The following is a 19,677-nucleotide window of genomic DNA, read 5'->3' as shown; positions in this document are numbered from 1 at the left end:
GTGAGATTTATTCAGACAGGCGGCACGGTGGTGCAGCAGGTTAGTGTCGCAGTCACACAGCTCCAGGGACTTGGAGGTTGTGGGTTCGATTCCCGCTTCGGGTGACTGTCTGTGAGGAGTGTGGTGTGTTCTCCCTGTGTCTGCGTGGGTTTCCTCCGGGTGACTGTCTGTGAGGAGTGTGGTGTGTTCTCCCTGTGTCTGCGTGGGTTTCCTCCGGGTGACTGTCTGTGAGGAGTGTGGTGTGTTCTCCCTGTGTCTGCGTGGGTTTCCTCCGGGTGACTGTCTGTGAGGAGTGTGGTGTGTTCTCCCTGTGTCTGCGTGGGTTTCCTCCGGGTGACTGTCTGTGAGGAGTGTGGTGTGTTCTCCCTGTGTCTGCATGGGATTCCTCTGGGTGACTGTCTGTGAGGAGTGTGGTGTGTTCTCCCTGTGTCTGTGTGGGTTTCCTCCGGGTGACTGTCTGTGAGGAGTGTGGTGTGTTCTCCCTGTGTCCGCGTGGGTTTCCTCCGGATGCTCCGGTTTCCTCCCGCAGTCCAAAAAAAAGGTAGGTGGCTTGGCGACTCAAAAGTGTCTGTAGGTGTGAGTGAATGTGTGTGTGTCTGTGTTGCCCTGTGAAGGACTGGCGCCCCCTCCAGGGTGTATCCCTGCCTTGCGCCCAATGATTCCAGGTAGGCTCTGGACCCACCGCGACCCTGAACTGGATAAGCGGTTACAGATAATGAATAAATGAATGAATTTATTCAGACAAGACCACACACTCAAAACAGAAAGTACCGATGGGGACACAAATACATAACGACTACATAAATATTTACACACGGCAATGCAACTTGATGATTAAACAATACATAGAACAAAGACAGCTAGAGGAACAAACAACTTCCACGTATTCAAAGAAAAGGCATAATGTATTCTCTTGTAAATAAGTCAAATATCTATAGGAACCTGAATATGAATATCTTGTACATTCTTGTACATTAAAATGACATTTAAAAATATAAAATTGTCGATGTAGTAGAGAGATGATATGCTTCACCCAAGAAATATAGCTAAACTGTAAAAGGAAGGACAGTCAAAATATCGATCTTGACTTTGAGACACTTAAGCGCAATGTACATTAACTTTTCACTGAAATTCATATGAAAAGCTCTTAAAACCTGAAGCATATTACCAGAGTAACGTCCATTCAGTGAGTACATTAAAATCCCTCCCTTCAGCTTCAAACACATGTAAATATTTCAGTCAGTTCACTGAGGTGAAGTCTTCAAATTGGAGCTGAAGCAAAGATCTGACCTAGGAGGTTGTATACTACAAGCTCACACTGAGCTCTTAATCCTTCATTAATGTGAATGTAGGCAACCCCCATAAAAACGTAGCTGGTGGAGTACTCCACCGCTGACTTCTGTGCGTTTCTCAGGAACCTTCGTCCACTGTCAGTTCCTGCAGCTGTTCCTGAACCTTTTCCAGCTCTTCGGCTGTTTCCTCGTCACCTTTAGCCCCGGCCTCAGGCTCCGTCTCGGGTTCCTCACGTCCGTTCGTCAGGTTCTCTGTGCTCTCGTAGCAGCCAGAGTCCCGTGGCATATCAGCCTTCTCATCAGCCCTCTCCTCTTCCTCCTCCAACTCGCTCTCAGCTGTTCAAAGACAAGGGAATTACACTCAGAATGTGTGTAGACTCAGAACACAGTACAAAATAATCTCACAATCATCATTGTGTTCTAAAGATCCATTTATTAGAACATATCTCTTCCCTGAAACTCATAAATGATGTCTTTTATATTCCATAAATTCATATAATTAAGAACTAGATGTTGTGTAACACTAGTGACCAGTGCTCACTGCTTCTTCTTTAATTTCCCCACAAACGTTTGCTGAAACAGCTCCTGGGGACCAGTACATTCATCGAATCCTTAACGTCTAATAAACAGTAAACAAGCAGAGGCTCGTCCAATTAGCAGCAAAAAACGAGGGTGAACACAATCGCTGGGATTTGGTCTAAACACGCAGCCATGTGTTTAACAAGAGGAGGGAAATGTGGGAATATTCAAATTAAGATAATGATCCACTTCAAAAGAAGGAGCGAAATACGCATCCATCGTTATCAGTGGACTCCCTCACGTTGACTTGCTAGCAGCTGTACAGCATTTCCTTCCTGCTATTGCTGAGGTATTCAATCCACTTAAGCCCTGAAGTTCTGTACCGAACTTTATCTTTATTCAGACTAATGCCACTGTCCCAAGTCATAGTCCCTCTAATTCCCTGAAAAAAATAGCGTTCATCTACAGTTCGATTATTGAACTTTGCTCCTCCATAAAAGCCGAGGAGGTCAGACGGAGCCAAACACACAGAGAAAGGGAAAAGTTCCTACAGTCATGAAGCAGTTCTGCAGCTGTCAGTATTTTAGCACGTTGTTCAGGATCTGTGATGTTCAACTCATTCAGGTGGGACTCCTTTAGTGCTCCAAAGTCCTCCAGACTCAGGAAACCATGCATGGAGAGAAGATTTCCCAGCTCCTAGACACACAAAAGAGCCCATTTAACTGTTTGGAATAATGAATGTATGAATCTATGAGTCTATTAGGTTTATTAGAGATTTTCTCTGCACTCATTCACCATTTTATAAGATACCTTTCTATAGCTAAAGAGTCATTGACTGACTGTAAGAGGGTGATGTACAATTCTCAACACAGTATTTAAAACCAAACTAATCTTTCATCGTTTCAACAGTGTTCCTAGGTATATATTTCATAATGTGATGTGTACTGTCGGCGGCACGGTGGTGCAGCAGGTAGGTGTCGCAGTCACACAGCTCCAGGGACCTGGAGGTTGTGGGTTCGATTCCCGCTCTGGGTGGGTGACTGTGAGGATTTGTTGTGTTCTCTCTGTGTCCGGGTGGGTTTCCTCCGGGTGACTGTCTGTGAGGAGTTGTTGTGTTCTCTCTGTGTCCACGTGGGTTTCCTCCGGGTGACTGTCTGTGAGGAGTGTGGTGTGTTCTTCCTGTGTCTGCGTGGGTTTCCTCCGGGTGACTGTCTGTGAGGAGTGTGGTGTGTTCTCCCTGTGTCCGCGTGGGTTTCCTCCGGGTGACTGTCTGTGAGGAGTTTGGTGTGTTCTCTCTGTGTCTGCGTGGGTTTCCTCCGGGTGACTGTCTGTGAGGAGGGTGGTGTGTTCTCTATGTGTCTGTGTGGGTTTCCTCCGGGTACTCCGGTTTCCTCCCAAAGTCCAAAAACACACGTTGGTAGGTGGATTGGCGACTCAAAAAGTGTCCGTAGGTGTGAATATGTGTGTGTCTGTGTTGCCCTGTGAAGGACTGGCGCCCATTCCCGGGTGTATTCCTGCCTTGCGCCCAATGATTCCAGGTAGGCTCTGGACTCACCGCGACCCTGAACTGGATAAGCGGTTACAGATAATGAATGAATGAATGTGTACTGTGATGTGAATATGACTCTTATATTGCATTAGACTACCTCTGTGACAGATCAAGATTTTAGGTTAACAGTGTCTGCCAAATGACATAAAGCCCATCAAAGCCCAATGGGTGATATTATAAGAAGGTACATTCGAATTTAAAGACATCTTACAGTGAGTCCGATCCTGTCTAGAAGCTCCTCCATTGTTTTGGGTTTGGGTTTATTGCGACGTCCTTGGGTATGGGTCCTCTTCCTCTTTGGTGGTGTGTCCTCCTCTGGGAGAATGGTAACGTAAATGAACTTGAAGGAGCCCACTTTGGTATTAAGTTTCCCGGTCCATGTGCCAGCGGGTGGTTTCTCAATGATCTGAATGATGTCTCCTTTCTGCGGAGCACAGGCCACTATTAATTACTTAACACGAAAGTACCAAATTCACTCTTTCATTATACAGAGAGAATCTGACCTGTAATTTCAGAGAGTCGATGTCGTAAGGGCTGGGGGTGAAGTCGGTGTGGACGAGGCATTTGCCGCAGAAAGGTCCAGTGTAAGTGCTCTCCATACTGTCCCTCTGACTGAAACCGCTGTCCAGGCTCTGCCTGTCTCCACCTGCACCAAACAGTCAGTGAATACAGTCAGCCATCAGCCTTTAATTCGGAACGGACAAAGGAAAGTACTTCCACTGCTAAACGTCCCTTGCCAGGCTTTGGGAACATTAGCATGAATCTGACTGGGATGATCTGGAGCAACAGGAGTCACAATGATCAAAGCCACGTGTGGGCTAGAGTGTTATAACATGTACACCAGTGTTTTGTATAAGTCAATGGGAACACAGACTTACACCCAGAGAGCTGGCGGGAGAGAGGGGTGTGAACGGTGTCCTCTGAGCTGTTGGAGCACACAGATGTGCGGTTCCCGACGCTCAGGTCTGGTGTCCAGCTGTCAAGTGGGGACATGGGGGACGAGGAGCCGTCCTCTCCACTTTCAATCTGCAAGAAAGGCATCCAACACAGACCTTCAGATTTAGTGGAGGTTTAGTAGCTAAACCCATAGTATAAAGGGTGTCTACGCACAATTTGCCATAGTGTATTTTCTTATGAAGTAACCTTCACTCACACCAAGTATCTAAAAATTCTGGACACTCAGCAGGTGTATAAAAGAAAATGATTTCAAATTCTAGAGTCAAACCTTCAGATTTGTTTAAAGCCACACCCAACACAAAGCTAGGATTACTCAGGATTAACATCAAAGTTTCTGTATTATTAAGTCAATTTTATGCTTTTACTGAGCAAACAGATAATTTTGGCTCCAAAAACACATTTCATTTCAAAATCAAATAAATCAAAGATATACATTTTAGAAAAAATTCATGTGTGAAGCTTTTTTTTTAATGTTTAATAGAAATCAGAAAATCTCTACAATCCTGATTTGTATTTATTTTAAATAGATTTTATGCTTTAAACGCTGTGCTGAAATAATTACATCATCTAAAAGTACAAAGCAGTTTAATCCTGTTTTTAATCCTGGCCTGATTTTCTCACTAATGTCCACAAGGGGGAGACACAATCAGTTTTTGGACTACCACCTTTAGGCCTTAACAGCTAGAGATAGGTGACGCTCCTGAGCACAAACAACAAACATGAACAGAAAACACAAAAGGCACGAGACCAAAACATTTCATTACTGCATATGTGTGTGATGTACTGTGGTTTTAATTTTGTTTTTTCATGTTCCAATTTCTTTTTTTTCTTGTGTTCGGTTTCTGTTTGGATTGGCTGTTGCAATTGCTTGAAGGCATGTGCTAATGTATTGGGACATTATTCCATTTGAAGAAGAGAATACATTAAATCCACACATTCAAAAATGTTTCAGCTTCATATTCAAATGTTTTTTCCACCTTAAATGGTATATTGGAAAATTACATTTATTGCATTGCTATATATTTTAGTAAATACATGATAAAAACTGTAAACTATATCATCACTATACAAAAAATATAGATTATTTTCAGATACTTTTGGATTACTTGTCTTTTTGAAGCCTTATATTCAAGAGCAAATTAAAAAACGTAATGTATAAAGCCACATCAAACTTTTCTGTGTCTTAACTAAACATTCTTAGCCACATGAATCATTCTTGTGTCCTGATGAAACAATTCTCTTTTTAAATGTGCTAAAATCTTTCCATAAAAAACCTTTTTTGTAAAAGAGATGTGTGTGTGAAGAACTAGCTAACTTGGCCGTGTTAAATCAACATGTGCATAGTTAAATGAGAATTACATGCCAGTAGCACAGTTTGGCTAAAGGGCTAAAGTGTGCCGCTAGCGGATTAGCCTCTCAAAGCCTCTCATCGAACCACATCCTGATAAACCTGTTCATGAACGCTCTTTAACACAGAACTTAGATTAAATTAACTCATGAACACTGTTGTAGCCCTAAAGTTCACACAAAGCTTATCTGGGCTAGCTAATGTTTGTAGAGAACATGAGGTGCTACATTGTTGAGGGCACACTATATACATTTCGGTTATGGAGCAGCCTATCTCCAACTGAAATAAAGATTCTGATTTGTCTACAGTGGAGTTTGAATGTCTCTCAATTAGAACTTTGATGTAGGTCAGTGTCCGCTTGGTTTAGGGAAAATTGATTCCTTTAATAAGTGGCTGACCTCAATTAAACCATCTCTGCTGAGAACATGGACTGTGTCTGACGCAATTACAGTTAGTTTTTTATGCTAATTACTTGTTAGCACTGTTACATTTCATTACTATCTTGAAAACAGGCAATATGCATAATAAGACTACACTGTGATGACTATGAATCTGAAATCTGCTTTTTATAGGACTGGGTAAATGTTGTTTACAGCAATCACTTGAAGACTGTAATTCTCATTTGTCTTTTTTCCTTTATCATGCTATTCCTGCTCTCAGGAAACAACCTGTGTTCCCTCCTTCATGCATAAAGTCACGAGAGGAACATTACTCCTCTAATTACCGTTACTCATTTTCAAAATATCTCATGGCTGACTGAAAACAAAAGACATTTCCAAACTTCATACTCCATCAGAGGACACTTTAAGATATATGACTTGACAGAAGCTCTAGTGAAGGACAGAACACTCACTATAGCAGTTCTTTTCTGGGGCAGGGCTCTTTCTCAGCTGGCTTTGTTCTTGCCTCAACCCGAACCACATCAACAATATTTCTTATTAGATCTAGAGTTGTACCATAGTGTTTATCTTACATTTAATATCTCAGATTAATATGCTGTGTTATATTAAATAGTAAAGTACAGGTACTTTAATCATTCTTGTGGCCTGTATTCTTTAGCAGTGGAAGATGACATCAAGCAAGAGCATGAGGACATAAGAACACACAAGAACACATATTGAGAAACAGCCTCTTGAGAAATCTTGCTTTATGATCATTGTACAACATTATAATGAAATTTGACCTTTGCATGTAACCCATCTGTGGCAGTGAATACATATGGGACATAGTGAATTTTAACTACACTATAGTAGCTTGTGGATCACCTATGTTCTATTGGACATCAGATATATGGAATTACTGACAGTCACTGAGCACAGACAGAAAAATTCCAGCAGGGAAGAGGAGGAAATGACTTTCATGAACGGTCCAAGCCCAGTGGGCAAGGGTCAGTTGAAAAGATACTGAGAAGATATCTTTCCCTGATGTCAACCAACAGTCGACACGTGTTTCATTTTTATTATTTTTATAATTTTATTTTATAAACATATTTTCTTGATGTCTGTGTGACATCATTACAGTGGTTGTCAACCAAGTTTATTTTTGATAATTCCGAAGTAAGGTTAATGCAATTTTAACTATAGATGTTCACTCAATAGACATGATTTATGTAAGACATTATTTGCTTCACACCAGAAATAATCGTCTTCACAAGATCATGTCTACTTGTAAACAACAAGAATAGCTATGTAATTTATAAATCTGATGGGTCATAATTTCTAATTATTAACAAATTCCTTTTAAATGATAAACTTCTAGTGACAGCCATTTAATATCACTGTAATATATAGTACACTATAATTAAATCACTGTAAAAACAGAATATATATTTTATATACATTTTTTATGCTTCGAGGAAAAGCCTCATGTCCTTTATTAGGCATGATCACATGAAATGTTGCATGAAATAAAACGTCAGTTTTTAATGACCTTACTGAAATACAGGGCATTACTATATTACATGTATGGACTTCTAATTATAAGTTTGTATGTTTTGGACACATGACTGCCTATCTATTACTGAAATATCAGTGATGCTTATATGACACATGCTTTGTCATGCAATGGCTATGTGGCTAATCTAGGCTGCCCTTGCTTTTGTTTCCTTTTGCACTCTCCTACTCACCCAGGCTGGATGTAAATAGGTGGCTGGTAATGTGAAAATCCCCTTTTGAATACTATTATTTATTCAGCAATTTGCATGTTATGTGCTGGTGGATCTTTGGACTCACCCCCTCCTCCTGCAAAGCTTTCTGCACCATTTTAGATGTTTTGCGGGTCATAGTTCTGGTGATGACGTTCCGCCACTTCTTTCCCAATTTCCCGCTGTTTTTTCCAGATTCTTCTTGAACCACCCCCTCGGGAAGCTGCATGGAATTCAGCAAACACTACTTTAGAAAAATTTATCATAGATATTAAATCACTGCTTTAACCTTTCACTTAACCTAGCCCTAATCTTAACCTAGAAACCAAAAGTAAACTTAACCAAACCATTAATGAAATGTATGTTATGTATGCTACATAACATAGCATATAGCATATAGCATATAGGGAGATTAACTGGAATTAGTCACAGATTCAAAACCAAATATACACTTTAAAAAGACATCTAAGGTGTTTTGTCCATGTTCTAAAGTCACATAAGGTTATTAAGAATGTCATTTCACCGCTGACGGATTTGCGTTTTTCCAAATCACAATATCTTTACGTCAAATCATGTAGTAAGTGAGTAAAGGAATCTACTTCTTACTTCCTTCATATTTCGTCACTATTTTAGGTGCTGAATTTGAAGTTGTTGCTGGTGCTGCTTTCAGATTGGGCCACTTTAAAACCAATATGATCCAAAAAGGAGAAGAATCAAGTGGTAACACGTCAGTTCCTGTGTTGATATATGCTGGAAGACTTTCTGAGAAATTCAACTGACCACAAATATATAAAAAAACAAGCTTACTCTCATTAAATTGTTTACTTTTTTTTGGGGAAAGTACTTTAACGAGCTGTTAATGCAATATCATACAATATTAAACCAATATTAAGCTTATCTCTGAATTTAAGACTAGCTACAGTGCTGAGAGTTGGGTATTTCTTGTGTTTGACGTTTTTTTTTTCTGCATCAGAGTGTGTATACTGTGTGATTATCACAGTGAGTCACTGTCGTTGCAGCTACAGTTTGCAACAGGTTCTGCAGAAGGAACCCGCTGCTCTGACCAATGTTACTGGGTTCACTTACAGCAAGTTAAAAAACCACAGCCTAACATAAAAGTTCCCACCTCTCCTGGGAACAGTTATTAACTTTTAAATGACCAACAGTAATAGATATCAGTGCCTTAATATTGTTATTTTATATTTCAGATAATGCATTTCTCAGGACAAACAGCATCAGACAAATAAGGAGACATAAGGCACTTCTGTGCAGATAAAAATAGTAATTTTTTTTTCAGCATGAAATTTGAGAAGGTTCTTAGTGTTGATGAGAATAGGGTTATTTTCTATCTGTAGTTCACAGTGTTGTTATCACAGCAAATTTAAGCATTGTGTTTGACTTTACTGAGATTTACATAAGTCTCCTTAAGTCTTTTAGTGCAAGGGTGTAAAAACCCTTGAACTGTGTGTGGTAATGATCATTCATCCCTGTGCCTGTATTAACATTTGATTCTATATTTTTTAGTATGTCCTACATTTATGTTAGATGAGTGTGTTTTCAGAAGACTGTTCAGGCTCTATGGTTGGCTGCCTCAGACAGAGCTGATATCCTGCTGTTTTTTAAATAGAGCCTGTGTGGTTTTACAGGCCACTGCTAAATCTCAAACTCATCTTTTTTTCTGTCTCATCCCTCAGCTGTGTGCAGACTGGTTACACTGTAATATAGTACTTTTTCTTTACTTAATGTATTTCATAAATATGCATATTTTTCCTCCAGTGAAAGAGTACTAAAGGCAAGACAGTAAATATATTAAAGTCAAAACAGTAAAATGACTTTCTTGTTTCTACATCATTGTTCATTTTATCAGCTCTACTCCAAAAGGTGCATCTTCTAGTTCTTCAGTTACAAACTGTAGTCCAGTTACTTTGTATACATGTTTAGGCCCGTTTTACGTTGTTATTCAAGGGTCAGGACCCTGGCAGGACCACCACAATGCATGTTTGGTGGACAATTCTCAACACTGCAGTGACACTCTTCTGGTATGAGTGGATCAGACACAGCAGTGCGACTGGAGTTTTAAAAAACCTGAGTGTCACTTTTTGACTGAGAATAGCCAACCACCCAAAAAATATCCAACCAGCAGCTTCCTGTCTCTTCCGTTTTGTGAACATTGATGAAGGAACAGAAGATGGCTACTATAGCAATAAAAATAAAAGTGCTACAAAGGGTGCTTTTTGTAAAGCCATAGAAGAACCACAGTTGGTTCCACAAATAGCATGTTTTTTTAAGAGATGTGAAGATAAAGAACCTTTTAAATTTAAAATATCCAATGCTCTATCTTGAGCAAAGATGGTTCTTTGTGGAACAGAAAAATGGTTCCTCTATGGCGTTGCTCAAATACTTTTGCATCACCTTTATTTTTAAGAGTGAATCTACTTTCACTGATCTACAAGGTGGACAAACAAGGTAGGTGCGTCTAATAGAGTGGCCAGTGAGTGGACACACTGTTTCAAATCGACCGTGAGACTGCTGCATCTGTTCCCCTTATACCAATGCAAAAACACACTATCGCTTCACTACCTCATGTGCTGACAATGATCCATGTTCCAAATGCTACCTCCTGCAGTGGTGCTGTGGTTGTGACCATAGAAAAACAGGGTGGAAGTGTTCTAACAAAGTATGCAGAACTACAGATGGACTACATTCTGTAACTGCAGAACTCCAAGGTGCAGTTATTTGTAAAGTGAAGCTGAAAAAAATGGAGAATTACTGCTGAATAAAGAGGTAATTCGAATATAATCGGTGTATGTTTGAGCACATAATTCAGTGATTAGTGAGCTTTAGCTACGATATATTTAACGTGTTGTTTCCCAAAGCAACAGACTTATTACATTATCGACGGTTGGAACAAGAGTCAAAATACATAGAACCACTATTACATATAAACTCACCGGCTCTTCCAGATTGAACTCAGAATTAACCACAGGTGATGATGGCTTAGGCTTCATGAAGTCTTTAAAACTGCTGGACCTCTGCAGTGTCAGCTGTGGACACAAACACACACACACACTCTTCTTAGAGAAATATGATGGCATTATGTCCTATCAAAAGATTTTGAGGAGCTGTTCTGTACCATGTTTACATACAAATTAATAATGAGTGACAATAAATGCTAGAAGTGACAATTAGGATAAAAGCTAATATTATTAACTATTGGCAAATTTATTCTCTGTTGCTTGGATCGTCAGTTTGATGGCAATTAACTAATATTAACTGTGGGCAGAGCACAGTAACACGATATAATATGTTTTTCTTAATAACGAAAAAAGTATCCGAGGAGCATTACTTCTTTATGCCAATAACAGAAAGAGAGTTGGAAAGCAAACGTTACAATCTCAATATGTACCTTTATTTATTATGCATTTACAGTGCATACAGAGCAAGGATTTGTGAGTCTGTAAGTAAGTAAGTAAATAAAGAAATAAACATTATAAGAGGAAAATATTTATTATTGTTTACTGTGTGAGACCTACTTGTAACACTGTGTTAAATTAACGTGTGGAGTCTGTACTTCAGTCTGGCTAACTCACTGTGAGCCTGTCATGTGCTTCACAATGGTGCTGTGTTATAAAAATTAAATAAAATGAAATGAAACAATGTACAATGAAATGTGTCTTCCACATTTAACCCAACCATGGGAGTGAGCACTCACATAACAGCGGGCAGTGACTGTAAATCACTATAAGGACATTTCACATAATGCGGGTGTGAATTTGGTGACTTTTAAACAGAAACAATAAATGAAAAATCACACTGAAAAAACAGAAATACATGAAATGCCTACACGCAAAATCCCCTACTTATTTTTACCCCACATTACATATAACGTACGGCTAAAATTAACCAATGCTTTCATACAGCTTTCTGAGCAAATCCACAGCCACAAACAGAATATGATGTCATGCGATCTGTGATGATGTATTTTATGGTGTGTTCCTAGATGCGTATCTATATTAGGGACAGTACAACTATGGTTCCTGAGAAATGAGATCAGAAAAAAACAATTATATCCTATACAACTGGTACACAAGCTCAATAGGCTTCACGACTAGGATCAAACAAAACTGTGGGTAGTCCTTTGAACACAGATGACAAATTTAGTTGAAATCAGTCATCTGCTATGGAGCCAGTGCAATGTTTAGCTGGGATTGGTTTGCAAATGTTAGCTGTCGCACTTACTTCCTGTACTGAGAAACTGTGGCATGAATAATGGGTGGAGTTAAGAAGAAAAGCCACACGTTTACCGAGAAATCTGCTATAACCTCTTTACCAGCGACACAATCCTCAACCAGAACAATAGCAAATACCTGTTTAGAATGTTACTCTAATATAACAGTCAATTTAATGGATGTAGCAGCTTTGGGTATGTGTACAAATCATTACACAGTTGGAAGAATGTATCAAAGATTACATACACCTATGAAAAGGATAAGGTTGTGTACACTTAAACGTGTTAGTAATATCACACAGTGGGACCGTTTTAGAACCTATAATATGCAGTAACTATGACTGAACCAAACCAACGGCCCTAGTTTAGTAAGATTTGTAGTAATCTGATATATACATAACTGCTTATCTGTCTCTGATAAGATTGTTCTTTCCCAGCATAACTCAAAAGGACCATATATTGCAATGGAATAAATATATAATTGATTTTGTTAAGTAAGTTTAATGTAAGCTCTCTCCTGTACCTGGCAAATATAACTCTCCAATGGGACTTTTGTGAGTCACAATGTACTCAAAGCTCAAATGATCTCTGATGAGAAGTCAAGTAAGTTTGCTCATAAAACCGAGGGAACCATGAAAAAAGCTCATTTAGAAATCGTCTTCCTGAGAAAGTTCTTACAAACAGAAACTGTGGTGTAAATGATGGTAAAACGGCTTTGGTGAAAATACCAGAGCCTTAAATCCATACGTTCTGCCTGTATATTTAGCCCTTTTCTGTCTTGTCTTTGAGTGCTCTTCAAAGGTTGATGGTTGGCCTTTAGGGCTGCTCGTTGCTTCAGAAGAATGTAGAGCACACATAGGCATTGTGAGGAGAAATACTGAAACTTGTGGGCGATGAACAAACGATGACAATCGAGTGGAAAACAGGGTTTGAGCTGCAAAGGCGTAGGAGGTGCAAATGATTCCCTGCTAAACGAAGAGACCTGGAGCATATCAGCTCAAAAGCACTTATATAAAAATGTCACATCGGAGCCTCTAAAGGGCCTGACTCTGTGGCTTATGAGATAAGAATAAATTCAGGATGTGTGACGATGGTCTGTGTCTCTACAGGAAACTGAGCAGCCATGCAGCTCAACCTGAACAATGATACAGTGGTGCAAACCTAAGAAGGATTCACTTTAGTGTTTTGAGACAATGGCCCAATACAAGACAATCGACAATTGGTTCATTACATAGGTTTTAAAAGACAGGCTCTTAAGTAGGAACCCGTAACATTGCTGTTAACTGCCTCATAGGTTTCAGAGGGTGTGCATTTCAAAACTACACCAGTACCTTTTACAAAGAGTAGGGTTTGATACTTAGTTTGGGCAAGACCACATGCTGTTCCAGTAAGAATCCTTCAGCAGGACTCCTTTATGTCGGCCCACATTTGTAACATGACAAAAAATGTCAGTTGTTGTGTATAAGAGTGTCTACCAATTTCTAAAAACTTAACAAAGGACACTTTTTTTTTCTTGAAAATCTGATGAAAGTCTTGGGGCCAATGTTTGACCTTACCTTTGATCCAGTTTCACATTCACTGTAAACCCACCCCCCACCCTCAAGGGCACAAACACACACACACACACAATGGACTAAACATGTAGCAAAGTATCACAAAGTCTCACCTTCTTCTTCTGCACCTGGCCCTGCTCCTTTTCTGAGGCATTGGAGGGTTTCCGTCGTAACATAGTGCTCAAATGAAGGCGATATTTATTTTTTACTGAAGAAATACAACTATTAAAGGCGTCTCTGATAAACTTTTTCTCAGCTCGCCCTGACGCCTGTCACTCTTACTGTCAGAGCGGCCCCCACACACACACAATAGCACCCAGAGGAGGAAGAAAGAGAGAAAAAAACTTCTTTCTCTCTGCTGCTGCAGTGGAGAGCTGTGAGTGAGAGGAAGTCATATGATCAGACAGGAACTTCTTTTTTTCTTGGGTTGGATTTGGTGGTTTATACCTGTGTAAAAACAAAATGTATCTAACAGCACTTTAACAAAGCATGCCTCGTACAGTTTCTTCAACAGCAGTGACACCATCAGTCACACCACGACTTGCTGTTTGTCAGTTTTTTTGTGGAAACCTTGTATAATGAGTAAATTCAGGTATGTTCAGGGATATCACAAATGGTTTGTTGTTCATTCATGTCTTGTATCTCCCTACACCAAGTTTGAGTTACAATAACATAAAGCCCCTAGCATTGGGCTGTGAAGCAGTGCAGCTGTGTTTTCCAAAATGATGGTGCTTCATCCAACTCATTTACGATGCGTTGGAATGGGTTCCAAATTAAGAACTAATCATCCAACATGAGTACCTGACCTTATTAATGTTTATGAGGCTGAAAATCCTATCTAGTGAGTGCAGAGGCTATTACACAGTGGATGAGGAATACATTTTACGTTTCCATAATGTTCACCTCTGATAGAACAAACCTTTGCAATCACTTTGTACACTTACGTTTTATGGTGTGACAGAAAATGCAGAAGAAACAAGCTGTTGTGTCTAACTTGCAAAACAAAGCCGGCCCAGGGAAACATGAGTTTCAGAGGTGACTCATTCAGCACGTAAAATAAGTTCAGGTTTTTTGTTTTTTTTAAAAACTTGTCAACTCCTACATCTTCAGCTTCCACACAGGGACACGTTAACTGAACTACCGTTTTTTGAAACTGAACTACTGGTGCTGTCTCAACATTAACGGATGTCATCATTTTCCCTGCACGATCATCAGTAAGAAATCTACATATCGGAAGGAATCTACAGAAAGCTCCTTCACTTTTAGACATTTGAGTAATATAAGGGTGTATGTAAATGTACATGGAAACACTGGTAACGTCAGATTTTAGAGTAAGTAGTAGAGTACGTTTTTTGCAAAGTGTATTGAGTGATTAACAGCACTTAGTATTGAGCAACCTGTGAATCTGGAGCCTACAAAAACACAAATTGTGAAATAAAAAGCCCAGTCAGTTTTTTTGTAATCTGCCTGAAGCCTGAAAACACATGATAAAGGAGATATTTTGATTATGTCTTAGGTCTTATGTAGACAACAGGCACTTAAGAGTGGTCCCGCCTCTTTATGCATTTATGTAAACGTGCAAAACAAGGTTAGACCTAGCCAATCAAACACTAAGAGCACACAGAAATAATTAGACTGGAGAAATCAAAAGAGAAAAAAGAGAACAAAGCAAAAATCACCATTAGAAATGAAAGCATTTACAAGCTGATGTGTACTGAAACCTGGCCACCAATGAGCAGGTGTAAACGTGACTTAAACAAAGTGTGATTTGTTACAGAAACCTGACCACAGAGGGATTTAAGACATGCTTCATGACTTGGGCCTGTTCTGAATACAGTTAAAATACTGTGAATATATTGTGAATAACAATAAAAAAAGCCTTAAATGCCCCTTGGAAAGTGGCGCTTGTCTTTTAGCAGACAACAAGAAAAAGAAGTACATAAACAGAAACTAGAGGAAGTCCCTGTGTGTTTGTGTGTGTGTGTTTTGTGAGAGGGTTATTTTTATATTCAGCTGACCACATGATGAGAATCATTATGGGTCAGGGTTGCCTTTTAATTTAAAGTGATCCCACCAGCGTACATTGTGTGATCACACACTATTTAATTTACAAAAAGAAGAAGAAACAAGAATGTGATTTAGAAACTTCGGAGCCATCATTCCTTTCAGAATGATCTCATCCATGGCAACATTTGCTTTTTTTGCCCATCACCAAGTTCCTCACCAGTCAGAGCTGCCTTCATTAAAAAACAAAAAAAAAGACAGAAACAAAACCAAATGACAACTACAGAGGAACTGCAAAAACACTTGTCATCTAACTACCTTAATGACTCTCACATGTTTGTGCTCCCTCTGCCTCTCATCCTGTTGCTCAAATGCAATAATGTTTTAATTAATTTTATTTATTTTATTTTTTCTGGGAACAATATTTAATGTATTTCTCTAATTTCAATAAGAATGATAGGAATAAGAGGGGGAAAACAGAGAGACCGTGTCATTATATCTACTGACCTTAATAGCCTTTTGTAAGACATACCAAGCACGTTGTTGTTGAATTGTTGAATTGTTGAATCACCAAAATGGCAGAAGTGCAAGAAAAAGCATTAATAATAAAAGTAAAAAAATCATGCAGCTACGGACCTGTTCACATCAGACAAGAATTTATTTGGTCTCTGGTTTGAATATGGCTGCTTCTCTTATGCACAAAATATCTAGTGTGTACTCAGAAAGGTAGTAGAGCAATAAAGAAAAAACATCCAATCCATGGGCAACGGTTTTGATCATAGGGACTTCTTGCTAATAAGGGTGTTTGCACACTAGCGGCTGATGGGGCGTCAGAGACACGTTCCTTAAATGTATCTACAAACTGTATGCAGTTAACGATGCTCCGTCAAGCCATTTCAACTTTTGCTGCAATGAACTGCAATGAATTGATGTCGTAAAGGACATCAACCAATAGAGACGAGGATGTGCAGATACAGACCGACGAATGACTAAATCCAAAATGGCAGAAAGGTGAATCAGGGCATTGTGTACTATTTCCCAGTTCTGTATGATGCCAGATTGGTAGAATATAAAGATGTGTGTCTGTGTATCCATGTTTGGTACGGTCCTTATTTATTTCCAGTCACAAAATGTCTTGTTTCCATCTGGATTTTGAACTTCTAGACGGACAAGGGCTGCATGCGTCTACTGTTCTGTCCTTGCATTGTCTATAGGCACCCTAAGAGTGATCCATGCAAAATGATTAAAACTAGGGGTGGGACTTGATAAAAAAAATTATCAAATTAATTAGAAGCTTTGTAATTAATTAATCGAAATTAATCACATTTTGATAGTTAGCATGATAATTATTGATTGAAGTTTGGTTGATGAATGAATCAACGAACATAAGCTTAAATTCAAAATCTTGTTTATTTTTCCACCAGTCTACACCCAGTTGGTCAATTGGTCTGACGTGGACTTTGACATTTTGTTTCTGAATGTGAACCCAGACACTGTTTACATTACTGTAAACATTACTGACCTGCGTGCTAGCCCTAACGTGTTTTGCATTAAGGTGGTAACGAATGGTGGAAGTGATACTGTGATGCGTAAACTGCTTCCTGCATAAAGTGCAAATAACAACATTTTTGTTTGCACTTCCATCTGGAAGTTTCTTGTATTTAAATTTCCCATCCACCACCGTAGTCTCTTCCGTCATCTCCGTCATGTTCATCACATTGTGCGTCGTTGTAATCTGTACGCCTGGAACTCATGCACTGAGAAACTTTCCATGGTGCAAAGTGCGATTAAAATGCGTTACATTTTTTATTTTCCCTGTAATTAATTAATCAAAATTAACACGTTAAAGTCCCACCCTTAATTAAAACTAATAGAAAGGCTATAATAAATCAAGAAAAGCAATCTCTACAATGTTGGTGAGCAGGGAAACATATTAAAATGCACACAGCATCTCAGGCTTTGTCAGGTTTCACATGTGTCCCATGAACAGAAAGCTATATGTGTAAACTCCATTTCCAGAAGAGTTTGGACATTTTGTAAAATGCAATAAAATCAAGAATTTTTGAAGCTTTATTTAACTGACAAAGTACAAAAAATGATTCCCAAAAATCAATGCCAGCAACACATTTCAAAAAAGCTGTGACAGAGGCATTTTTACCATTGCCTTACATTAACTTTCTTTATATTACACTGTTTAATCATTTGGGAACTGAGGAGAGTAATTGTAAAAATTTTCCAAGTGGGGTTTTTGCCCATTCTAGCTTGATATATACCAGCTGCTCAACAATCTGTGGCTGCTGTTGCCCTATTCTCAGTTTCATGCTAGGCCATACTAGACAGATCTGGACTGCACGCCAGTCAAAAAACATGCAGTCCTTGTCTTTTCTGAGGTGTGTTACAGGCATCAAATTCTAAATGTGTTTATGTACAGGTACAAGAGAATGAAATAAAATTAAAGGTTGCATTTCCTTTAATTTTACAACATTTCCCAATATTTGATTTTCTTTTTCAATTAATATTAAAATAATTAAAAATAATAAAAGAGTGAGAGAGAGAAAAGTGAGAGACCTTAGTGACCCTGGTGTTACACACGTGCACCATTCTCATCCTGTTGTTCAGAAACAAACAAAGTGTCTGCAAAAGACAGAGACAGAGAGAGAGAGAGAGAGAGAGAGAGAGAGAGAGAGAGAGAGGAGTAAACAGAAAGAGGAAGAAAGCAATAGAGACAGTGTGTTCATGTTTGTGTGTGTGTGTATGTGTGTGTGTGTGTGTGTGTGTGTGTGTGAGAGAGAGAGAGAGAGAGAGAGAGAGTGCAGAAACCACATTTACACCTTTATGCCACTGACAGAACCGTTGCCAGGCAACAGGACCTCCACTGGCACAAGCAGCAAACCTCAATAGCTGCAAAATGAGCTGTGGAGCTAGAGACTTTAATTACATGCACAGACATTTTAATCTGCTCATTTTAACACTGCTAGGGGCTATTAAAAATGATCATTGGACTAATAACAGCTCTAATTAATGCTGTTGACCTATATTTTCTACTGTGCATAAAATAATTTCAGTATGAAATAATAAAATATCCTCCTCCTTTCTAGAGTTCATTTAATCAGCTCCACTGACCGCATGAGTTCACCTCGTACTTCTACAATTACACACTGGAGTTGTTTGTATCCTTTTATCTTCATCTTCAATGGTCAGTACTATCACAAGGCCACCACAGAGCATTTATTATTTGGTGTTTCATTCTCAACACTGCAGTGACAATGACGTGGTGGTGATGTTAGTGTGTGCTGATAAGAGTGGATCAGACACAGCAGTGCTGCTGGAGATTTTCTTTCTGGACAAAAGTTAACACTGAACTGGATTCACTTTCACCTCTGGAGAACAATAAGTGCTGCTAAAAGGCTCTAACATGACTGAACTCATCTTCCTTCTCCTTGACACCTAATATTGGTGGAGTGTTTCTTTGCTCACGTTGCTGTGTGGTTGTAATGATGGACTGGTGCTTCTCTGTCACTCCTGGTCAAGGGAAATCCTGACTCACTGTTAACTGGTGCCTGGCGGACTGGGAGAGTGGATTTATAACATTCCACCTTCAATAGTTGCACTCTGTTTAGTTTTCATTCAGTGCATATACACAGCTTTAAATACAGTTTTATTTACAAGCATCTTTCTCAGTGTTAAAACACAGTGTAGCTGCGGCACCATTTAAGTTGGAAAAGATCAACGAAGCTGAATATTTACCGCTCCACCTTATATTGCTTATATATTTATATTTTGAAGGATGTAAGTATATACTAATGGGCATGGGTTTCTCCATCACTAAAAACTTAAGGTATTTATTTTATCTTCTCCTTTTCCTTGGAGATATGAGAATTTATTACATTTACAATAATTTACTGGCAGCAGTTTGTTTATTATTATATTTTTTAGAGTACTTAGAGTATGTAATAGTAAATACAGCACATTTATTACTGTAACACAACACGGTTATTACTGTAATTTTTAAAAAATCTTTTTAAGCAGTACTGTACATTAAATTTAGGGCTGGACCTGAATGGGCTATTCTTTTGCTGAGTAG

At 39.0% G+C, this 19,677-nt stretch overlaps 1 protein-coding gene across 1 annotated transcript; it reads right to left on the bottom strand.

Moving 5' to 3' along the window:
• Positions 1–625: 625 nt before the first annotated feature.
• Positions 626–13,904, bottom strand: sash3 (SAM and SH3 domain containing 3). Its single transcript, XM_066649547.1, has 8 exons — positions 13,703–13,904; positions 10,760–10,852; positions 7,897–8,031; positions 4,239–4,386; positions 3,864–4,006; positions 3,572–3,784; positions 2,363–2,507; positions 626–1,628 (listed from the first exon to the last, which is right to left on the bottom strand). Exons 1-8 carry the CDS (start codon positions 13,763–13,765, stop codon positions 1,411–1,413), a joined length of 1,158 nt encoding a protein of 385 aa, XP_066505644.1. The 5' UTR covers positions 13,766–13,904; the 3' UTR covers positions 626–1,410.
• Between the last annotated feature and the right edge of the window lie 5,773 nt (positions 13,905–19,677).

The sequence above is a fragment of the Hoplias malabaricus genome, chromosome 17 (assembly GCF_029633855.1).
Source record: "Hoplias malabaricus isolate fHopMal1 chromosome 17, fHopMal1.hap1, whole genome shotgun sequence".
In the NCBI taxonomy this organism is placed as follows: Eukaryota; Metazoa; Chordata; class Actinopteri; order Characiformes; family Erythrinidae; genus Hoplias; species Hoplias malabaricus.
This window is presented reverse-complemented; position numbering and strand designations above follow the sequence as displayed.

Excerpts from the sequence above, each read along its gene's own strand:
- sash3 (XM_066649547.1), bottom strand. The coding sequence starts at position 13,765 with ATGTTACGACGGAAACCCTCCAATGCCTCAGAAAAGGAGCAGGGCCAG. Across the intron at positions 4,387-7,896 it reads AAGCTTTGCAGGAGGAGGGG|ATTGAAAGTGGAGAGGACGG; the intron begins GTGAGTCCAAAG and ends CCTTTCTTGCAG. Across the intron at positions 1,629-2,362 it reads TGCAGAACTGCTTCATGACT|CTGAGAGCGAGTTGGAGGAG; the intron begins GTAGGAACTTTT and ends GTCTTTGAACAG.